The following is a 19,485-nucleotide window of genomic DNA, read 5'->3' as shown; positions in this document are numbered from 1 at the left end:
TTAGGATATAACGACTCTTCTCTGGAAGTTCTTCAGAATGACCCTAGAATCGTAGAACTTTAAGCACTAGAAGGAAGCTTAGCAGTCCTTCAGTAAATCTTCCCCTTACACAGATGAGAAAAGGCCAGCCCCTCCCTGGGCTAGTGATGCCTTACCATAGTGATTTCTCTCCACACTATGTGGCTTGCTTTCAGTCTTTTTCTTGCTTGCTTGCTTTTTTTAATGATCATTTTATACATACCTGCGTAACACAGCGGGGAAAGCAGTGTATTTGGAATCACAAGTGCCAGTCGCACCATTTCTTAGCTACGTGACTTTGGGGATGCTGGTTGACTTCTCTGAGCCATATTTTCTAGCCCCTAAAATGGAGGTGGGGTGTCTGCCTCTGGTAGGAGGGCTCTTGTGAGGCGACGGGTTGTGTGAAGGCCATTTGTGAACTGTCAGTCCTCCCTAGATGAGCTTCTGTTCGCACTTTTATTTCCTCCAGCGAATGAGACCGTGGCCGTGGTGACGGTTAGTAATAACAGCCCCCACCATTGACCGCACACGTCATGTGTCAAACAGGCGTTTTTGCATCATTATTTTCCTAAAGAATATGGACTATTTTGAATCACATCAGATTCTTCTATTATGAGAGTAATCACTTTTAGAAAATAGTTGAATCCCATTTCAGTTTGCTCAGAGGATAGTTAGCAACCTGCTCCTTCTTCTCTTTCAGCATTACCCAAGGAGTATCAGAAGATAGGAAAGGCCTTGCAGAGCTTAGCCACAGTGTTCAGCTCGAGCGGCTATCAAGGTATGTCTTTACTCAGTCCTTCACTGGGCCTGTAGTGTCTTGGCCAGACTTCCCACCCTTCTCTGGCCCTTGCAAACAAACAGTAACTCTGCAGTTGAGCCTCCTTGTCCTGGTGTTTAAGTTGGCCAGGCTACTGCACTCAGGACCATTGTAACTTCACCTTATTGCTTTTCAGAAGGCAGAGGGTCATTGTAATGTGTTATTTCCTTGCAAACTTGTTTGCGGTTTTTTGTTCTCAGATACAGTTCTTTTGTTTTACTGTAACAGTAGCTGTGGTATGCTACATTCTACCCTTGCTTTTCTCTCTCTGCCATACTCTAGAGTAAAATCTTCCTGTTATAAAGGCCAGCTTTCACCGAGTTCATTTGAAGGAAAAATGTTTGACTAAGTAAAAAAAATGCATGTTGCCTTAAGTCTCTCCATAACTCATAATTGTTTCCAGCTTACCTCGTAAATGTATATCTCATTTATGGTGTTATGAGATATACGTAATATTAGACTTCATTGTACGTTTACATCGACAGCACCTGTGAGAACAAGGTAGCTGCTTTTCCTCTGTGGTTCAGTTTGTATTTGCTCCATTTGGCTTATGGAGCAGGTAAGAAGTAGAAAGGATTTGTCAGGTCACTTACAAAGAGTATAGAATTAGTCCTTTCACCAGGGTGTTTATCCAGGTACCCAGGGAAGATGGGTCTTTGGATGTAAGTTTCTGAGTATTTCAAGGCACAGGAAATCAGTAACTCACAAAAATGTAAGATTTAGGCCTCATATATCTGAGTTCTTCTTGCTGGCCTGGCTTACAATGTGTGTTATTATGAATCAACACTTTTAGACTAGAAGGGAGCCTTGAAGGTTCATTAGTCTGATTCCTTCATTTTCAAAATAAGGAAACTGGGGCCTAGGAGAATAAGCAGCAAAAACTGTAAAAAAAAACAACAAAACTTAAAATTGCTTTCAAATGTCATATAGCCAGCAATATAATATTGGTATTGCTATTCTGAAACTATTTTGTGTATTGGATAAAGCAGATAGTAATTTGTCACTATTGTTATTAGCAACTAAGATTTCTTAGAACAAAAAATAAAACATTTTAAACTAAGAATAACCCCCAATACTCAGTTTGGATTAGAAATACCAGTATGCACTCATTATGTTTTCCTCTTTAAAAAACAAACTACAATTTGCCTTCCTCTATTCACTGAAAAAGCCTAGAAACCACTACCCAGTCCTGTAACAAGCACCTCTAGCGCCACCCAGAGGGTGATTTCTCAACACCATTTCCCACCAAGAAGAACCAAGGCCCCTTGAGGTTACCGCAAAAGAACTCAGACGCCAACTCGAAGAGCTTTCTCCTGGCCCGTGAGGAGAAAATTTGAGAACTGTATTATATAAAATATATGTTAACAATTGATAATAATGTATTATTTATAATAATATATTATTATAAAGTAATAATTGCTGTGGAATGGCATGTATCAAATATCTTTAAATCCAGAATTGCAGTGATCCATTAAGAAACTAATCTCAGGCACCTTTAGAGAATACTGGATATCAGCTTAGTCTGAACATTATAAATAAAAAGAAAGAATCAAGCATTTAACGTGCCTTTCTTATTCCGTTATACCTCAGGGTAACCAAAATGTTGATAAAAGGAAGTTTCTCTTTACACAAGTATTTCAGCTAATGCAGAAGGGATGACAGAAGTGGAATAGCATCATTCTGCAAACCCCTAGTAAAGTGAAAGATCTAGGCAGTGATCATCATGGCTTCTAGCATCGTAACAAACAGAAGTAACTGCCACTGTGCCTTCTGAATCTGATCAAGCTTCTAGATCTAATGACTAGTTCAGAGAAAATCCAGGGGACAGAGGACCGTGTTAAACATCACCCCAGAGTGTGGGCACCAAGGCACATGACTTGGTTTCTTCAACACCCCATCTTAGTTTCCTAGTGCTGCCGTAACAAAAATAAGCAAGTGGATGATTTTAAAGAACATGAGTTTACTGTCCCACAGTTTGGGAGGCTAGGTGTCAGCAGGGCTATGCTCTGTCTGCTGTAGAAGATCCTTCATTGTCCCTTTCAGCCTCTGGCAGCCATGGGTGTTTCTTGGCATTCCTCAGCCTGTACCAGGATCCTCACGTGGCCTCCTTCCTCTGCCTGTGTCTGTATCTCTGCATCTGTACTCCCTTTTTTAAGACGCCACTCTGAAGGTATTAGGTTTAGAGCTCACCTGTCATAGATTAAATTATGTCCACCAAAACTATGTGTCGACTTGGCCATGATTGTCAGTGGTTTGGCACTTATGTAATGATGTCACCATCCCCCATGGTGTCATCTGATGTGATCAGCCAATCAGTTGTTAGGGGATTGGGGTAGGTTGCAACACCCTTACTCAGGTCCCAGCATTGTAAGCGGAGTTTTTCTGGGGTATGGCCTGCATCACCTTTTATCTTGCAAGAGATACAAGGAGAGAGAAGGGAGCAGAGAGAGAGGGACCTCCTACCACCAAGAAAGAAGAGCCGGGAGCAGTGCACGTCCTTTGGACCAGGAGTCCCTGTGCTGAGAACCTCCTAGACCCAGGGGAAGATTGATGCCAAGACACATGCAGATCTCCAAGGAACGCCGGGCCCACAGATGTTAAAAGAAGACAAGGACCTTCTCCCAGAGCCAGCAGAGAGAGAAGGACTTCCCCTGGAGCTGGTGCCCTGAATTCAGATGTCTGGCCTCCTAAACTGTGAGAGAATATATTTCTGTTTGTTAAAGCTATCCACTTGTGGTATTTCTGTTATAGCAGCACTAGATAACTAAGACACCACCTTACTTTAGTATGACCTTATTAACATAATAAAATAAGATCGCTGTTTCCAAACAGGGTTACATTCACAGACACAGAGGTTAGAACTTCTACATATACTTTGAGGGGACACAATTTAATCCATAAAACCAAAAACCAAATCCATTGCCATCAAGTCGATTCCATCTCATAGCAACCCTGTGGGACAGAGTAGAACTGCCTCACAGAGTTTCCAAGGCTATACTCTTTACAGGAACAGACTATCACAGTTTTCTCCCGAGGTATGCCTGGTGGGTTCGAATCACTGACCTTTTGGTTAGCAGCTGAGCACTCTAACCATTGTGCCAGGAGGGCTCCTATTTAATCCATAACAACCACTCCAAAATTGTAAAAAAAAGTGGGGTGGAGTATCCTATAGACTTAAGAAACACATCAGCTGTGTTAAGCATTGAATTGTGTCCCCCCAAAATATCTGTTGGAATCCTAACCCCTATACTTGTGGATGTAACCCCATTTGGGAGTAGAATTTTCTTTGTAATGTTAATGAGGCCGTATCAGTGTAGAGTATGTCTTAAACTTAACCACTTCCGAGTTATAAAAAGATGAAATTAGGCACAGAAGTAAACACAAATTGGGGAAAGGTAGATGCCACCTGGAGATGTCAAAGGAACACCGAGAAGAATACTAAAGAAGCTGAGACCAGGATTTTCTCCCAGAGCAACAGAGAGCCTTCCCCTAGAGTCGGTGCCCTGAACTCCGACTTCTAGTCTTCTAAACTGAGATAATAAATCTCTGTTCCTGAAAGCTAACCACATGAAGTACTTGTGCTATAGCAGCACTAGGGAGCTAAGACAAGCTGTATGCCACGAGGACCTTCTTTGGATCCGACTTCAAGAGGCCCAGTTATGAGATGTCGGGGATGTCCGCACACTAACTGAACCATTTACATCAAGTATTTACTGTCTTTTCTTAGATGTGATAATGATATCGTCCTGATTTTAAGAGTCCTTATCTTTTTGATAAGGACAAATATTTATGGGTGAAATGTATGGCCAGTGAAAGGGGGTGGTAGGGAGTGGAGGGCATAGATGAAACAAGATGGGCCATGCACTTGTTACTTGTGAAGCTGGGTGAGAGGTAGATGACGATTTGTTATTTTAGTCTCTCTATTGTTGAAAATGTTTGAAATTGTATAATGAAAATTTTTAATAAAGCAAGTGAAAAGAAAACATATATGACTTAAAACCACTGATATAAGTGTCATCCTTTTCAGGTGAAACAGACCTCAATGATGCACTAACAGAAGCAGGAAAGACATATGAAGAAATTGCCAATCTTGTGGCAGAGCAGGTACTAACGTAATCAGAGGATTCAAGTGAAGTTTGTGTGCTGTCTGATCTGCCTGTTCAATTTGGAACATAAGAAAAACCTTCCAGTTGGATATCCTCTTCTCTTCCTCTGCCTGTGTATCTTTGTTAATTGTGTTTGATAATAGCATGTCTTAGGCTAAGCTAAAGTGAGTGGATAAATTTGTCATTAAGAAATCTAAATGAGTAATTTCCAATATTGTTGCCTCTGACCCTATCTTAGCCACCAAGGGGTTAAATACAGGAAAGAACACTGGCTCAAATCCCAGTTTGGACTCTTATTTAACCTTTCGGAGCCTTGGTTTCCTCATGTGTTAAATGGCAGTGGTAGTGTCTGCTCTGTGTGGTTCTCAGGATCCAGTTGCTAATAAATACAGAGTGCCCAGTACCGTCCCTGGCACTTACTTGGTCTTTGTTATAGCTGGGTGACTTTTATTGAGTCTTTAATAGCCCAATTTCAGTTCTTTTTACAAAACAAAGTAATGTTCCCTTAAGGGAAATAACAGTCTCAGTTGTTTCAAATCCTAAATTAAAAAATTTTTCAAATGACTTCTGGAAATATATGTTTATGCATGCACATACACATGGATATATGATCATTAACTCCTTTCCTGATATTTGTTAAAAATTATGTTAATTTTTAGAACTATAACATAGCTGTTAAAAAATTATAATTCAGAAAAGTTGGAAAATTTTAAAGTCGCCACTTAAAATGATTACCATACTCATTTTTTATATTCTTATATGCTTTGCTAAAATTTAGACATTAAACTATAATAACTTCATTTGTAAACATATAATATTAACTAGTTTTTTCAGGGCTTTGAACTGGTTTGGAGCAGTTGAGTAATTGCTGAGGTTTCAGTGAGGGCACTGTACGTGTTGCATAGCAACCAGATCTGTTGCCCGTTGAATTTTGACCCAAGTAGGAAACAAACAGCGGTGCCCCGCTTAAAGATGGCAGCTGACTGCACTGCCTCGAATGTGTGTGCTCTCCACAGTCCTGCCAATAATCCAGTCTCCCACATGGATCCCAAAAATTTCAGGAGCCTGATGTGGGAGCGGTCAGCCGTCATCTTTGAGTGGGGCACCGCTGTTTCTTTCCTACTCAGGCCAAAATCGGATGGGCAACAGATTTCATTGCTATGCAGTCCATACGCTGCCCTCGCTGACCTCGGCAATTACTGAACCACTCTGAACTGGTTCGAAGCCCTGATTTTTTCCCTACAGTATTTTGAGCCACCTCAAAATAATTAATCTTACAAACAAACTTAAAAGTTCTCTAATGATTTATCATTTTCTTTGCAACATATGATTCAAAGTATAATAGTCTTGGGATTCTTTTCTTTAAAGAAAACCAGACTGAATGTTTAACACTCAGTAATTGAATGTAGTACTTGGAGGAGTTGCTTCATACAGTCCTCAGATATAACAGAGTTTTGTTCTTTGGTTTTCTGAATTCTCCTGCTAATAACAACCAACCTGTGTCTCGTTAATAGCCAAAGAAAGATCTCCATTTTCTAATGGAATGTAATCATGAATATAAAGGTTTCCTTGGCTGCTTCCCTGATATTATCGGCGCTCACAAGGTAACTTGATCGCAGAACTTTACAGAAGGTACCAACTGAGTCAGGGCAGACGTGTATGACCCCTACCCCGGCCTCCACCCGCCTTCTCCGGCCACTCCGTCTGCTCCTAAATCAAAGGAAGAGCTTTCTAAAGTCAGCTGAACTCCTTGGAATGTTTAAGTATTAGCGAAGTTCTGTAACATGTTTACTTAGATGGGTAGTTTTTTTGTTTGTTTCTTTTACTCTATAGAAAGATGATTTGTAGGGAATTAGAAATATGAAAAATATTCTCTTGTGCATGTACTTGGTCAGCTGTCAAACAACAACAATCGTGCTGTTTGAAATCCAAGACCATCAAGGGAATAGTGCTTCCTCTGATCAGTGAGGCCGTTTTCATCTGCTCAGGCAAGCTCCACAAAGGTCCTTCCTGTTAAGACGAAACAAAATGTCCCGTCCCTGAACTGAATGAAGGGTTTCTTAATTACCATTAAAACGGTCAATATTGTTTTTATATGCTTATCTATAGTAATGAAAAAGAAGCTATATAGTTCTCATCATAAAGGGATTTTAAACTAATAAAACTTAGGTTTGGGCATCCTCACATTTGATTCTGGTTAAGTTTTCTCTCCCTGTTTCAACATGTATATATTACTTTAGAGTCCCGAACATTCTATCATCTGTAATACTCAAGTGTGTTATGATTTACCTGGCTTTATCAGCCATATCTCTACAGTGGACTGGTCTGTAATGCGAACAGTCCTGACATGTGGCCGTTTCAGTGTTTTGCTTTACAATTTAAGTACCGTGAAGGCGCAGCATGGGTGGATACGAAGCTTTGAACACTTTCAGAAAACTTAATACACAACTCAGAACAGTTAACTTTTTGTAGCAATTTATGCCAGGGGAGTGAGAGGTCTGGGCCTGGAGGCTAACTTATTCAGGAGTATAGAGTGTTTTCTTCTCCTTACGCGTTGCCATTGAGTTGATTCCAACTCACAGCGACCCTGTAGGACAGAGTAGAACCACCCCATAGAGTTTCCCAGGAGTGGCTGGTGGATTTGAACTGCCCATCTTTTTGGTTAGCAGCCAAATGCTTAACCACTGCGCCACGAGGGCTCCTGTTTCTCTCCAGACAGCTCTAAATATTGAGCAATGTGATGATACTGGAGTGAGAAGAGCTTTTACAATGACTGCCATCTAAGTATCAGTTTAAAACTGATGCAGTGCCTCTTAACAAAAATCAAAGTAAAGCTCAAACTTTGGAGCAGCACACTTAAGCACCAGCTACTCTAGTTTATGAATAAGGAAGACCAAAAAGTTGACGAAGAATATTGAATATACCGTGGACTGCCAGAAAAATGAATAAATCTGTCTTGGAAGAAGTACAGCCAAAATGCTCCTTAGAAGTGAGAATGGTGAGACTTCGTCTCACATACTTTGGACATGTTATCAGTAGGAACCAGTCCCTGGAGAAGGACATCATGCTTGGTAAAGTAGATGGCCAGCAAAAGAAAGGAAGACCCTCAGCGAGATGGATTGACACAGTGGCTGCAGCATTGGGCTCAAACATAGCAATGATTGTGAGGATGGCGCAGGACTGGGCAGTGTTTTGTTCTGTTGTACGTGGGGTCGCTGTGAATCGGAGCCTATCAATGGCACCTAACAACAACACTCTAGTTCATAACGAAGAGACAGAGAGATAGGTCCCGTGTACTTACGGAACTCCGCCTAATCAAGTGACTTTCTAAACCTATCAGTGCTGTTTCTTTGCCACGTGCCACTCTTACCATGGCAGTGCCCTAAACATACTACAGAGATCATGTACTATTCGGTTTTCTAATGTGTTTAGCATAAAACTGTAAATGTTAGCTTAGCTACATTTCTCAAGAATAGCAATCTTTGCTTCCAAGTGACTTTTGAAGGAAGTTAAATATAGATGGCTTTCTTATATTCTTATTTTGTGGGGACGTTTTCCTATTCAGTAACAAGTCAGTTTTAGAACATGTTAGCATTGTTACATTTGAAACTAATGACTAATCCTCTTGGCTTTATTTTGTTAATGCTGCTGCATTTTCTGTTTCACAGGGAGCAATAGAAAAAGTAAAAGAAAGCGATAAACTAGTTGCAACTAGTAAAATCACCCCACAAGACAAGCAGACCATGGTGAAACGTGTTGGCACTATGTCTTATGCGTTACAAGGTAAGATAAAAGGTTTATGAGTAACTTAGTGGAGATTTTTTTCCCAAAAAAGTTTGCTATTTCCCTTTCTGGAGAGAAATCCCAACTGTGAACAACACTTAAATAAATAAGAGCTGATTCAAAATATCCTCATAAGCCTCCTGTTTGCAGGATCCCAGTGTTAATGTAAATCTGTAATATTTATTTAGTCTTTCACACATTTACCTGACATAGTTATGAATGACAGCTTGCTTAAACCTGTATATTGTTATTATTTCTTAGAAACGCTGAAGACTCCTTGTGTAACTCTTCATACCAGTACCTATCATAATGCCTGATTAAATTCCAGAGTTCAGCTCTTAGCACTCAGTGACCTCCATGCTCCAAGACCGTGGACTGTACAGGAAGTTTGTAGATTGTGTTTCAGGCATAGCTGGAGTGTCAGTACAAAAGAAGGTGCTAATTGATTGTCATACATTTGAGTGTTTTTCTAGTAGATAAGAGCAGCTAATGAGATTTTCCTCTGTTCTGATGGATGGGTAGACCTGGCATGGACAGAGGAGAGGGGGAAAGGTATTCCAGTATGAACAGAAGCGTGCAAAAGAACGGTACAAGATCGTGCCACTGGCCTGAGGAAGCAAAGCGCACTGGCAGGTTATTGGGGGATAAATCCTGGTGAGTGTGGAGGGCCTTGAAAGCCAGGCAGAAGAGTCCAGACTTGGCGGGAGTGTTAAGAAGCTATGGAAAGGTTTTGAGCAAGAAGGGTTTGATAATTATGTGAGATAGAGTGGAGAAGGTAGGCATTAGCCCATCCAGAAGACTGTCGGCTGCTAACCAAAAGGTTGACATTCAAGTCCACCTAGAGTGGCCTCAGAAGAAAGGCCTGGTGATCTACTTCCAGAAAAAACAGCCATTGAAAACCGTACGGGGTCAGTTCTACTCTGACACACATTGGGGCTCCATGAGTCAGAATCAACTCGATGGCAACTGGTTTGGGGTTTTGTTTTGTGTTTTAAAGAAAGTGTGGTACTGGGGAGAAGACAATGAAGCATATTTGCAGGCTTTTCCCAGGAATAACCTAAGACTAAGGAGTTAGTGGGAGAAAGAGATTTCCAGAGCTCAGGTAACTAGTGGCAAAAATGGGGAAGCCTGATTGGAGCTTTGGGTTTTGAAGGGTTTGAAATGGGGAATTTGGTATTGAACTCGTTTTTGAGGTTATTCAGATAGGTAAATAAGAAGCCTTGTACAGCTTCAGATGACTGTAATATAAAACTCAGAATAATTAGCTTTTTGTTAGGATTTTATGCTAGCAGGGGGCTTTCTGGGCCTAGAGTGTAAAGGAAAGGATGAGTGTAAAACGTATCACATCAGGGTAGACGTGATGAGGACCAGGGGTAAGAATTGCCTTCTTCACATGCATAATGGGTAAGGGGGCACTGAGACACGTTTTGCTAAGGGGAGTGAGGGATTGTTGCATTCCACAAAGGTGAAGAATGTCATCCTTCTGCATCAAACTCTTCTGCTGAGTCTGACTGCCTCTCATTGGTGGTCAGGGGCCGCAAACCTCCTGTTACTGGAGAAGGGGCAGAGAGAGTGCACACTGAGGACTCCTACCTCCCCATCTGCCCAGCCTTTCAGGAGCGCTTCACTGAGCAGGAGGGGACGTGGAGGACCTGCTGAGTCTGAAGTAAACACACTCAATGTTCTGGAACCGTGATCATCTTGTGGAGAGTAGGACCAAATCAGTGTGCCACTTGAGCATTTCCATTGGAGCAAATTCCACATTTGCAGTAATTATCTGCATTGGGTTTCATGGTATTTAATATATAAGTTAATGAAAATCGTCCATTTACTGGAAAGTGTTGTTCTGCTGTTAACCTTTTTCCAATTGTTTGCCTAGTCTGTTTATACAGTGGTTGGCCAAGAGCTGATGCTGGTGGGCTAACCAAATTACATCCTGGTTGATGATTAACCGTAACCGAGCGGAGAAACCACATGTGGTAGTTTAAACCTTGGGGGAAGACTGACTTGTGTCTCGGTTTTGGTTGTAGCGGAGATGAACCATTTTCACAGTAACCGGATCTACGATTACAACAGCGTCATCCGCCTGTACCTGGAGCAGCAGGTGCAGTTCTATGAGACGGTGAGTCTGCGGTCCTTCTTTTCTGCGCACACACAGCAGAGGAGGATCCGTGGTGAGGCACTCAGCCACGTAAAGCTCATCTGCCTGTATGTTTTAATCCAAATAAGCCAAAAGAGTTTAAATATCGAGGCGATTTTTAGTCTTTTAATTAAATCTGATTTTTCCTTGTTGAAAAATAGTGGGTTGAAAACAAAAAAAAGCTTTTCTTTTGAAGAAGGAGGGTACTAGGTGCTAGTTGTGAGGCCCCAAGAGTCCTCATTGTGCGGCTGCCATCCCCCGTTCACAGCCTCTCTGTTCTCTGCACAAGGCCCTCTGCTGAATGAGCCGGGCTTGTCCTCTGCCACGGGGCCTTGACCTGGGGGCCGGTGCCTGGCACCGCGCAGGAGACCAAAGGCCTTCTTTGTGTGTGCGTGAGGTCTTCACTGCATACCAAAAGGAAAACGAAAGAGACCGTAAATATTTTCATTCAGAAAACAGTAACGAAAATTGAAACTGCCACAGCTCTGCATAGCAAGTTCGTTGTTCTCAGAGTGTACAGGAAACGAGAGTCCTACGATATTTAAATGGAATTTCAGAAATCTGAAGAGAAGGCCGGTAGCTTTCTAATTGAGCATCTGCTGGCCGGCTTGTTTCTGCCTCTGCTCTCCACTGTGTCCGTAATGATCACATGTATGTGCAGGGATGTGGTAGGTGAGCCCACATTCGCGGCCACACACGTCACCTTGCACTGGGAGCTGTGGAACATGCCTGTAAATGCCTGTCTCTGACAGTAAATGCTCGAAAGGTGGCTGAGGCTGATGTGCTCGCTGCGGATTTGGAATTGTATGTTAGAAACGGTTGGTTTGGAAGACTAGCTTACAGAAAGAATTCACGTGGACGGTATTCTCCCTTACAGTCTGTGGCTCCTGTGTTCTTTAATTGCACATTTTTTTTTTAATAATTTGGGGCCATTGTATGTTTGCCTTTCATCATTAATTAGAATAACAGATTTTACTTGTTCTATGTGAGAAAATAATTAAAGGACAACTCTTGATAGTTGGATAATGTTGATTTGTTAAATAATTTTCAAGCCCAAGAAAGGTGTAATTATTAATGGATTTTTATTTGAATCATTTGAATTTATGTAGTTCAAAACATAAAACTATCTGTTCCCCCAGTGTCTCTGCATAAGTGGCCGATACAACATTTTAGAGCAAAGGGTCACTTTCCTATAAAACTCTGTTAAGTTATTAAAATTTGCATAATTGTTCATAGGGCCAGCATTGATTGACTGTGATTTATTATGTGGTAAACACAATTGCAGATGTTTAGGACCAAGGATGAATCAGACATGGTCTTTGCCTTCAGGGAGCTATCTACCTGGAGGAGACATGGGCACCTGGACATAGTCATAGGACAGCAGAGTCCTCTACCAAAGGCACACGCTGTGTGAACACCGCACAGGAACACAGCAGGGACGGATGGGGACACATGGGGACACATGGCCTCCAGCCCAGTCCTAGGAGTTGCAGGTCTCCAGGACAGGGAGATCTGGGCATGGACGACAACCCCATCAGCCTGACTCATTTGAGAAAGAGTGATAGTCTAGGAATTCTGCTTACGGCAGAGGCAGGAGAGAAGCCTGTATATGGAGGGAGGCGGGGGCCCCCCTGAGAAAACCTCGCAGGCTGGTCGGGTACGCAGAGGAGTGGGGACTTGGCCCTGCAGGCCACGGGCACCATCATTGGCAGCACAGTTGTGATTTAAGACAGTCTCTCCAGCAGCAGCGTGGAGGCATGAGATGGGTACAGGGAGGGAACAGTCCAGGCTGTCCCCGAGATCCAGGCCCCAGGGACAAGGGCTGACCCAAGACGGGCAGCGAGGTGGAGAGGGACGGCCGCTGAAGGTACGGTGTTTTCAGGATTTGAATCTTTGGTAATACTTAAGTCATAGGAGTGGTAAATAATAGAATACTACAGGGTAGCCGTGGGGGTGGCATCTCAACACTGTTCTGCTTTTCCTCCAGATTGCAGAAAAGCTGAGGCAGGCCCTCAGCCGCTTTCCAGTTATGTAGAAGAGACGGAATGTGAAGAAAACGCCGAAGTGCTTCTTTCTGACTTGGGCAATGCAATTTAACGTTTTTTTTTTCCCTATCACCAAAAAAAAAAGGAGAAGAAAGAAAACCAAAAGTAATAGGGTGACAAAACAAACTGTGTTTACTTTGTCGAGCAGCCTGCACACCTCCCTGGTTTGAGGATGGCCGCCTTCTCTTCCATAGCCGTTATTTAAACCAATCGAAATTGTGTCTATTTTTGAAAAGTACTTAAAATTAGTAGAATTTTAAATGGAAAATTTGGTATTTTACAGAGAATCCTAATTTATAATTCTCCCACAGTCTTCCAGTTCTTATCCAGTGTCAGATAATTACTACTTTCTTAAAAATAAGAAATATGCCAGAATAAAATATATATGTTTGTATATTTTTATAACTCTCAGTCCTTTGGGAATTCCTGTGTATTGAGGCAGCTCAGCCCACCTTTCACTTCTGTATTTATGATTAAAGAGCTGACCTTTTCAAAGAGGCCTTGGGGCTACCGACACCCGTCTTGCTCCTTATGTAGGACATAGGATGCTGTTCTGTAAACTCTGGTGATCAGATTGTCCTGATTTCCTCTCTGCCACCTCCCCTCCACCTTCCCCTCCTCAGGGTGATCTTGGATGCATTGCTCTCACATGGAAGGAGCCCTGGTAGCACAATGGTTAAGCACTTGGCTGCTAATTGAAAGGTTGGCGGTTCGAATCCACTAGCCGCTTGGCAGGAGAAAGATGTGGCAATCTGCTTCCATAAAGATTACAGCCTCGGAAACCCTATGGGGCAGTTCTGCTCTGTCCTGTAGGGTCACTATGAGTTGGAATCAACTCGACAGCAGCGAGTTTTTACAGGGTTCTCCCATGAGGACCATGGCTTTCTCTCTGCACTTCTGCCTCATTGTGTGGGGACATGATTTGCACTAGAAAGAGTAAGTCGGAAAAGCTGGAGGTCAGTCAGCCCTAAGGAAGAATGCCACTGATAGTGTGATTTGCCCCTTGATTTGGACTGTGGACAAGCAGGCCAGCTGGTATTTTATGGAAAGGTGAAAACCCAGTTCAAGTAGCAAACCTCTCCCCTCCCCACCAGGAAGAAAAGTGGGACTGGTTGGGGCGGCAGCCTAAATAATGTGCACTGGTCCCCTGGGCTTTTGAGGTTTGGGAAAAGTATGGCATGCAGATTTTCCTGTCTCGATCCTTCAGTTCAGACAGAGCTTTCCTGATTACTAGTACATCAGTGAATGCCACCAAATAAGCAGACTCTTGAGCACCCGTCAGCTTTCAGGCAGAACACTACTCACATGTATGCACACCATCTGTCCTTGCAGACGGACGTTTCCATCTTCCGCAGTTGCCTTACTAAGTAATCTCTCACTGCTTACACTTTTCCAACCTAATAATTATATTTTAGAAAACGGAATGTCTGGGCCAACAAAAATAAGATGCAACCAGAATATAAGTAGATGAGGAAATCAAATGAACATGAATGTGAGAACATCTTGTTCTTTAATATCATGGGTTTTTGTTAATGTTTTCTAAGTAATTTTCCCTGCTTGATTTTTCTTTTATAAAATCCCACAGAACAGTGTTTATGATACAGCCATTTAATATATGTACAAATTGTAAAGAATATGTATAAATGTTTTACACAAATGTAAGAGCATGTAGAAGCCAACATATAAATAAATTGTTTAAAAAAACTGTACAGTAAATTCTCAAAGCACTTTTTCAAAACACTTTTTGGTGTTTTTGTGTGTGATTTTTTTTTCTTGTTAGTTGCTTCTTATTGTTAGCTGCTGAAGTAATGAATTTTTCCCTGAAACTTATTTCTTCTGACATGAATTAATAATTCTAATTGAGTCAATGGTATCAGTCCTGGAGGCACATCACAGTCACCTGAGGAGCTGTAAGAAGCACTGATGCCCAGTGTCTACCTCCACATAGTCTGATTGAAATGCTATGAGGAAGGGGCCAGGAAAATGGAAAAGGAATCTAAGAAAAGGAGACAACATGGAATACTCAAAACGATGGTAGCTGACTGTGAGCCAAGAAAAGTAAAGGGAATTTGAAAGTAAATAAAAGATGATCCATTGGGTGTTGATACTTTAATGACAGTGTATATTTCCTTCTCTGTGGGTTCAGACACACTACTTGGTTCTTACATGATCATATGTTAATGTTTTTATTTTCAATTATATTCACTTTTGGCATCACAGAAGAGATGTAATTATAGAATAAAACATAACTTTTACAAATCTTGTAAAAAATAACAAATGTGTGGAGAGGAGAGGTAAAAGCATAGTTTGCATTTTCAGTAGAGAGAAATCCTGTCTAAAACCCAAAATATTTAAGTATATCATTTAAAGTAGTAAAAGCAATCACTAAAATAACTACTGTAACTAAAAAAGGGGGAGGTGAAGAGACAGTAGAGACATGAGGAATAGATCATATATACTGCCTCTCGTTTCGTACTGTCTGAAATTGAACCCCACCACTCATCTGTTAGTTTGTCATACTGTGGGGGCGGGTTGCTGTGGTGCTGGAAACTGCTGCTGGTATTTCAAATACCAGCAGGGTCATCCATGGTAGACAGGTTTCAGCAGAGCTTCCAGACAAAGACAGACTAGGAAGAAGGACCTGTAGCGATATGCTTTAAAAAATGGGCCAGTGAAAACCTTACGAATAGCAGTGGAACATTGTCAGATACAGTGCCAGAAGATGAGCCCCTCAGGTTGGAAGACACTCAAAATATGACTGGGGAAGAGCTGCCTCCTCAAAGTAGGGTCAACCTTAATGACGTGTTGGAGTCAAGCTTTTGGGACTTTCATTTACTGATGAGATGCAACTCAAAATGAGAAGAAACAGCTGCAGTTCAAAACTTGCCATGTACAAAGTACAAATCTAGGAAAATTGGAAGTTGTCAAAAAATAAAATGGAACATTTAAAGATAGATATCCTAGGCATTAGTGAGCCGAAACGGACTGGTATTGCCATTTTGAATCATATGGTGTACTATGCCAGAAATGACAAATTGAAGAGGAACAGTGTCACATTTATTATCGAAAAGAACATTTCAAGATCTATCCTGAAATAACAATGCTGTCAGTGATAGGATAATATCCATATGCCTACAAGGAAGACTAGTTAATACGACCATTATTCAAGTTTACCCACCAACCACTAATGCCAAAGATGAAGAAATTGAAGACTTTTACCTACTATAGCAGTCTGAAGTTGATCAAACATGCAATCAAAATGGATTGATAATTACTGGTGATTGGAACACAAAAGTTGGAAACAAGAAGGATCAGTAGTTGGAAAGTACAGCCTTGGTGATAGAAAAGATGCCTGAGATCGCATCATAGAATTTTGCAAGGCCAATGACTTCGTTGGAAATACCTTTTTTCACCAACATACATGGCAACTATACATGTGGACCTCACTAGTTAGAATACACAGGAATCAAATCAACTATATCTGTAGAAGGATGATGGAGAAAGCTCTATCAGTCAGAACAAGGCCAGGGGCCGACTGTAGAACAGACCATCATTTGCTCCTCTGTAAGTTCGTGTTGAAGCAAGACCAAAATGGATGTCAGGAGAGACTCTGCAACTTGCTCTTGAATGTAGAGTAGCTAAAGCCAGTGGAAGAAATGATGAAGTAAAAGAGCTGAACAGAAGATTTCAAAGGGCAGCTCAAGAAGACAGAGTAAAGTATTATAATGAAATGTGCAAAGATCTGGAGTTAAAAAATCAAAAGGGAGGAATACACTTGGCATTTCTCAAGCTGAAAGAACTGAAGAAAAAATTCAAGCCTTGAATTTCAATGTTGAAAGATTCTATGGCCAAAATATTGAACAACGCAGCCATCTCCCACCCCCACTTCCTTTTCTGGATAAGCGTCAGGCTCACCCAGACCTTGTTTGCCTAATGTAGGTTATTTTTAAAACTGATTCTATTCTCATCAGCACCTAGTGTATTTTTGGTAGTTAGATATGAACTTGGTTTCCTATTTTGTTTCTTAGCCATCATATAAATGATCCTCCAGTGAAGAGGTTAAAGGGCAGTTAATAATTTGGGTGGAAAGATCAGGAATGGGGGTGTACCTACAATCACATAGGCAGTTTGCTCTGTCAAGGTTATTTCGTTCACTGGCCCCTCCATTATCCAGATAAGGAAACAATTCTGGGCTACATTCAATTAATTCCTTCCTTTAATAGATGTTAAAGGATTCTAGACAGTGCTCAAAGCCATATAAAGAAAAAAGATTTGCAGTAAAATAATTTCATGGATCAGTTTGATGGTATTTTTGTATTGTAATTTTACTTGTTATGCCTAATATGATTTAAAGGATGTAATTTGTGACAACCTAAAGAAAGAAGAGCTGTATAGGAACAGAGTTTTTGTATGCTATGGAAGTTAAGTTGGTGTCAATTTAGGATGTTAAATGCAATCCCCATAGTAACCACAAAAAATATACACAAAAGGAAAACAAGAAGGGAATCAATATGGTTCACTACAAAAAAATCAAACACAAAAGTGGGCAACATTGGAGGAAATGAAGGACAAAAAAAGGATAAAACACAGAAAACACAGCAAAATGGCAGAAGTAAATTCTTATCAGTAATTTAAGTATAAATTGATTAAGCTCCAATCAAAAGGGCGAGATTGGCAGAATGGATAAGAAAACATGATGGAACTATATGCTGTCTCCGAGAGACCCACCTTAGATCCAAAGACACTGGTAGGTTGAAGATGAAAAACGGGGGAAAAAATACTCCATGCATATAGTAGCCAACAGAGAGCAGGAGTAGTTCTATTAATATCAGGCTAAATAGACTTTGGGGCCCTGGTGGCACAGAGGTTAAACGTTTGGCTGCTAACCAAAAAGTTGGCAGTTCAAATCCACCAGCTGCTCTTAAGTCAAAATCTGTTACAAGAGACAAGGACATTGCATAATAATAAAAGGGCCAATTCATCAAGAAGGTACAAAAATTAAATATGCATCCAACACAGAGATCCAAAATACATGAGACAAACATTGATAGAATTGAAGGGGAAAATAATTCTACAATGATGGTTGGAGACTACAGTATACTACTTTCAATAATGGATAGAACATGTAGACAGAAGATCAAGAAGGAAATAGAGGACTTGAACAACACTGTAAGCCAACCAGATCTAACAGATACAGACTCCACCCAAAGACATCAGAATACTCATTCTTTGCCAGTGCACGTGGATCATTCTCCAAGACAGACTGTATTTCAGATCACGGAAGAGTCTCAATAAGTTTAAAAAGATTGGAACTAGAAATCAATAACAGAAGAAAAACTGGAAATTGCACAAATATGTGGAAATTAAACAACACTATTAACCAATGGGTCAAGGAAGAAATCGAGAGAAATCAGTAAATACTTACAGTGGAATGAAAATTAAAGCACACCATACAAAAACTTACGGGACGCAGCAAAGGCCAGTGCTCAGAGGGAAATTTATAGCTGTAAATGCCTCCATTAAAAAAGAAGATCTCAAATTAATAACCTAACTTTGCACCTTGAGGAACTAGAAAAAGAAGAGCAAGCTAAGCCCAAAGCTACCAGAAAGAAGGAAAAAATAAAGATTAGAACAGAGAAAAATGAAATAGACAATTAAAAAAAAAATAGAATCAACAAACCCAAAAATTGCTCTTTCAGAGGATCAATAAAAACCACAAACCTTTAGCTAGATTAACAAGGAAAAAAAGAGAGACGACTCAGCTAAAATCAGAGATAAAACGGGACGTTGCTGCTGTCACCCCAGACAGAAGCTCAGTACCCCTTTAGCAATAACTCCAATTCTCTCCTCTCCAGCCCCTGGTAACTACTGATAAACTTTTGTTTCTATGCCTTTGCCTATTCTAGTATTTCATATAAGTGGGATCATACAATATTTGCCCTTTTGTGTCTGACTTATTTCCCTCAGCATAATGTTTTCAAGCTTCATCCATGTCGTAGCATGCATCAGGACTTCATTTCTCCTTATGGCTGAATAATATTCCAGTGTATGGATATACCACGTTTTATTAATTCATTCATCTGTTGATGCACATTTAGTTTGTTTCTACCTTTTGGCTATTGTGAATAGTGTGCAGTGAACATTAGTCCCTACATTCAAGTCTTTTGGGTATATACCTAGGAATGGGTCATATTGTAATTCTATATTTAGCTTTTTGAGAAACCACCAAACTTTTCCATAGCGGGTGCACAATTTTATATTCCCAACAGCAATGGATAAAGGTTCCAATGTCTCCACATCCTCGCCAAAGCAAAGATGCCACTCAGAGGACTAACCCAAGTCATGGTATTTTCAGTCACCTCATATGCATGCGAAAGCTAGACAGTGAATAAGGAAGACCAAAGAAGAATTGATACCTCTGAATTACAGTGTCGGTGAAGAATATTGAATATACCATGGACTACCAGAAGAACGAACAAATCTGTCTTGGAAGAAGTACAGCCAGAATGCTCCTTAGAAGTGAGGATGGCAAGACTTTGTCTGATGTACTTTGGACATGTTATCAGGAGGGACCAG

The 19,485-nt window shown here is 40.9% G+C and overlaps 1 protein-coding gene across 6 annotated transcripts in view; it reads left to right on the top strand.

Moving 5' to 3' along the window:
* The window catches only part of SNX9 (sorting nexin 9), a 60,573-nt gene extending 45,253 nt beyond the window's left edge, over positions 1 to 15,320 (top strand). For 3 of the 6 annotated variants that reach the window (XM_023728778.1, XM_012554978.2, XM_023728802.1), the window contains 6 exons: positions 719 to 796; positions 4,863 to 4,939; positions 6,456 to 6,545; positions 8,610 to 8,724; positions 10,755 to 10,846; positions 12,852 to 13,048. In XM_023728778.1, the coding sequence (XP_023584546.1) occupies positions 719 to 796; positions 4,863 to 4,939; positions 6,456 to 6,545; positions 8,610 to 8,724; positions 10,755 to 10,846; positions 12,852 to 12,899 (500 nt within the window). In that variant the 3' untranslated portion in view covers positions 12,900 to 13,048. Of the gene's footprint in view, positions 1 to 718; positions 797 to 2,003; positions 3,298 to 4,862; positions 4,940 to 6,455; positions 6,546 to 8,609; positions 8,725 to 10,754; positions 10,847 to 12,851 lie in introns of those variants that run through there. The other 3 variants (XM_023728785.1, XM_023728796.1, XM_023728809.1) reach the window with 3 other exon arrangements.
* Positions 15,321 to 19,485: the final 4,165 nt, after the last annotated feature.

This window comes from Trichechus manatus, unplaced genomic scaffold (assembly GCF_000243295.1).
Source record: "Trichechus manatus latirostris isolate Lorelei unplaced genomic scaffold, TriManLat1.0 scaffold00002, whole genome shotgun sequence".
Taxonomy (NCBI): Eukaryota; Metazoa; Chordata; class Mammalia; order Sirenia; family Trichechidae; genus Trichechus; species Trichechus manatus.
This window is presented reverse-complemented; position numbering and strand designations above follow the sequence as displayed.